The 4330-nt window shown below is 44.0% G+C and overlaps 1 protein-coding gene across 1 annotated transcript; it reads left to right on the forward strand.

Annotated features, from left to right (window-relative positions):
• The first annotated feature begins 791 nt into the window (after positions 1-791).
• Positions 792-3206, forward strand: sox17 (SRY-box transcription factor 17). The gene is made up of 2 exons (XM_032552256.1): positions 792-1107; positions 2009-3206. Exons 1-2 carry the CDS (start codon positions 792-794, stop codon positions 2899-2901), a joined length of 1209 nt encoding a protein of 402 aa, XP_032408147.1. The 3' UTR covers positions 2902-3206.
• Positions 3207-4330: the final 1124 nt, after the last annotated feature.

A 4330-nucleotide genomic window follows, 5' to 3' on the forward strand; every position in this document is an offset into this window, starting at 1 on the left:
TTTTCTGTATGAGTGTGTAAACCATAACAGAACATCTCTACATCAAAAATATTCTCTCATAGTCTTATATTCTAAATGTTCTTATCATACGTACAACTTCTACAAATATCAATGTGACTTTTGTGATTTCAAGTTTTCTCTGAGTTAGAAATTAGGAAGCTACAAAGCCTTCTTCTTATTCTTCAGGCTGAGTCCATTGATTCAAGGCTCTAATGTAGTTAACAGGCCAATACACAGACTGGTGATTAAATCTTTTTGCGTATTTAACCTGGAAAGGTGCCGATATGGGTTGGGTGTGTGGGGGGGAGGGAGAGAGCATACTGACTTGTGAATACTTGAGAGGTTGTCCTCATTTTGGCGCAAAAGTTGATAAATTTATGTTAAATTCTTAAATGAGTCTTATTGCTCTGATGAATATACATTTGAAATCTGGTAGCCAGAACCCTCAGTGAGTATAGCGGCTCCAAAGCAGGGTCGGAGGCGGCGTGACGAGAACTTTTTTTTTTACACCTTTGTAGTAGTGGGCACTCCCTCCGCCCGGTGATTGGCTGCCTACGAGTTTATAGCGCACCACTGTTCACATTCACTGCTGACTTCTGTCTACCTTGTCACTTATTGCAGCATCTGTTTGTGACTTTCTCTTTTTCTTTCCAACTTTAACACAAGAGAGAGTCAAAATCTTTATTTTTTTTCTATTATTTTTTCTCGGTTTTTTCTCGTTGCTGTGGCGTGATTCCTGCGCGCAGTCCGGGCGCCTCTCCAAACACCTTCCAGAACCAGTTTGGACAGAAATGAGTAGTCCCGATGCGGGTTACGCCAGCGACGATCAGACCCAGGCAAGGTGCGCGATGTCAGTCATGATGCCTGGAATGGGACACTGCCAGTGGGCCGATCCGCTCAGTCCTCTCGGGGACAGCAAGGTGAAAAACGAGCCGTGCGCGCCAGGCGGCGGCGGCGGCGGCGGCTCCGGCGGTCAGGGACGCGGCAAGAGCGAGCCGCGGATCCGGCGGCCCATGAACGCGTTCATGGTCTGGGCGAAGGATGAGCGCAAGAGGCTGGCGCAGCAAAACCCGGACCTGCACAACGCGGAGCTCAGCAAAATGTTAGGTAAGTGCATTTAAATATGTATTTATTTAGGTCTCTGCTGCTGACAGCATTTAGCTGTTAGAATTTGTTATTTTTAATCATTTCTACTGACAATTACATATTTTTATTTTTATCAGAACGTATCATTTAGCTTATTTAGTCATTGCCAGACTGCTTTAAATCGCTATTCTCATTCGGTTGTCTAATATTTACAGGGGTGCTTCAAAAAACGTTTTAATGGGTGGACTAAGTTGGGAGTCACTTATGACCTTGTGGTGGGAAAACAACAACATCAAAAAACAGAACAGAGTTTATTGTTTTTATGTTGCTGTTGTTGGAGCTGAGAATGAGAGATATTGATTTATAATCAACACTTTTCTGTGACACAAGATCCAATTATGCTAAAGGTAAATAATTATTTTAAATTTATGAATACATTACATGAATACAACACTCTTCATGTATTCTAGTGCAATACAAAATCAATCAATATGCTTTCCTACTGCATTTATGATCCTAACTAAATATTTAGTTTTTGTACAACAATATTTCCATTTAGAAGTGTAGACATACACAGCTATTAATACGGGTCTGGTAAACACAAAAATGTTTTACGTATAAGAAAATAATACATATTGCACCTGCTTGCAAACATGTACTCTCCTATCCAAAATTATTATTACTCAATTTTAGTACAAATATAAGACGGAGAGGATAAGGTGTCCTGCGAATATTAGGTGGCCCCTCTAGATATTTGATTTGCCGTCCTGTTTTTAAACTCTATGCCAGTTAAGCCACAGGTATAACCTCAAATTCCTGTCCCTATTCCCCTAAAATGGCAACAGGCTATTTTTATGTGCATCACCAGAGCCATGTACAGTATCTGCTGACGTATCACTGATCCGCGCCTCTTGACCTGCAGGGAAATCCTGGAAAGCCCTTCCCATCACAGAAAAGCAGCCCTTCGTGGAGGAGGCCGAGCGGCTGCGGGTCCAGCACATGCAGGACCACCCCAACTACAAGTACCGGCCCCGGCGGCGGAAGCAGGTGAAGCGGATCAAGAGGCTGGACTCTGGATATCTGGTCCACGGTGTTCCCGAGCATCAGGCCCCGTCCATGCCCGGGGACGGCAGGGTATGCATGGACAGCCTGGGTCTGGGCTACCATGAGCACGGCTTCCAGGTTCCCCCACAGCCGCTCAGCCACTATCGGGACGCTCAGGTGCTCGGGGGACCGTCTTACGAACCTTACAGCCTTCCCACTCCTGACACCTCTCCTCTGGACGCCGTAGAATCAGACTCCATGTTCTTCCCTCCACATTCACAGGAGGACTGCCACATGATGCCGGCGTACCCTTACCACTCTCAGGTGGCAGACTTTCAACCTCATGAACCACTTTCCGGCCACCACAGCAGCCCCGGCATCATGCACCGCCACCCGGGCTCGGCTCCCGAGCAGCCCCCTCCGTCCTACATGAGCTGCCCCAACCCTTTGGCCATGTACTACACCCAGCACTGCAGCCCCAGCAACCCCAAGCGGCACCCTGGTGGGGCAGGACAGCTCTCCCCTCCCCCTGATTCCCACTCTCACTCGGCGGACAGCATGGAGCAGATGCACCACTCTGAGCTGCTGGGCGAGGTGGACCGCAACGAGTTTGAGCAGTACCTGAGCTCGTCCTCATCGGCCCGCACGGACATGCCCGGCCTGCCGTACGGGCCGCACGAGGGCGGCATGCAAGGACCCGAGAGCCTCATTTCATCCGTGCTGTCGGACGCCAGCACGGCCGTCTATTACTGCAGCTACAACAGCTCCTAACCTCCTCTTGCTGCAAAGGACACACAATCTTTGAAGCTAAATTTAAACAGAAATACTTTTATCTTTATTTTCCACTCCTGGCACAGTGAAGCTCCTGAGATTTTGTACTGTATCTGCCCAAAAACTGTTAGAAAAGACGTGAAATATTTTAATCTTAACACTGGTTTTAACTTTTCTTTTCTTCTCTTGCAGGGATATTTTGTTTATAAATATTGTACAGTCACTAGTTTCAAATGTATGTATATACCGAGTTGTTGTTTTTTTTATACTTTTGCACTTTTAGGAAATAAATGACTTAAAAAATATTTAGCGTTTGTATTTATTATTCAAAATTATGTGAAATCTGTGACCTTTTATGAATCTTTCTTGAAGAAGAGTAAGAACTTAAAAATAAGAAATGTGTACTCAATAAGTTTTCCTTTAAAAAAAAACAAAAAAAACGAGACTTGAACATGGGCTGCTTACTGGTATTAAAGTTCCCTTCCCCCACCTGTTGCTGCAAACTTTCAGACAGTTGGCTAAAAGACGGCCACAATACTTTTTCCTTCATAGACCCAGCAAAAATTTGAAGGAGGCTCCTGTAAGAAAATCATTTTAACTTCCAGAAGAAAAAGAAAGAAAAATATGAAACTTATTTGAGTTGAGGGACTGCAGATGGAAATTGAGAGGAAGAAAAAAGTGTGGCAGAAAACACATTTCATTTCACAGATTTTATTTTACACCAAAGTTGGCACTGGCCCTGCCAAAAGTACCAATACCTGGCATGTGCTTGAATGGCCAGCAAGCTGACCTGACCCAAACTCATTAGAGAATCTATGAAAACCTACCAAGAGGAAAATGAGGAAACACTAGACCCAAAAAAAGCAACATTGACTTCCTTAACACCTCAGAGGTGCCACAAGTCAATCATGGGCTGACATTTCAATGTTAGAAATCCTTTTTTATTGGTGTTATACAATCTTAGTACTTTTTTAGACACATTATTAGAATGTTTGGTGGAAGGTAAAACTGTCGCAGGGAGTCATGTCCACAAAATTTGCCTCTTTTATTGGTTTTAAGAAACTGTCTGATAGCTAATATCATCTCAATCAACAGAAATGGATGGATGGATGGATGGACGGATGGATGGATGGATGGATGGATGGATGGATGGACGGATGGATGGATGGATGGATGGATGGATGGATGGATGGATGGATGGATGGATGGATGGATGGACGGACGGATGGATGGATGGATGGATGGATGGATGGATGGATGGATGGATGGATGGATGGATGAGTTTAATATTTTGAATTGAATTACTGAAGCTATTTCAATTTTTCAATGATTTTTTAAATTTATTAAGACACCTGTTTATGTGTACAACTGGTGCTTTTGTCAATGTATCCTGTAAAAACGTTATTCTCCATTAAGGAGCTACAAAGTT

The sequence above is a fragment of the Xiphophorus hellerii genome, chromosome 21 (assembly GCF_003331165.1).
Source record: "Xiphophorus hellerii strain 12219 chromosome 21, Xiphophorus_hellerii-4.1, whole genome shotgun sequence".
NCBI lineage: Eukaryota > Metazoa > Chordata > Actinopteri > Cyprinodontiformes > Poeciliidae > Xiphophorus > Xiphophorus hellerii.

Bases quoted from the DNA above. Each gene is read 5' to 3' on its own strand.
- sox17 (XM_032552256.1), top strand. From the start codon at position 792: ATGAGTAGTCCCGATGCGGGTTACGCCAGCGACGATCAGACCCAGGCA. The intron at 1,108-2,008 runs GTAAGTGCATTT...CTTGACCTGCAG, and splicing joins GGAGCTCAGCAAAATGTTAG to GGAAATCCTGGAAAGCCCTT.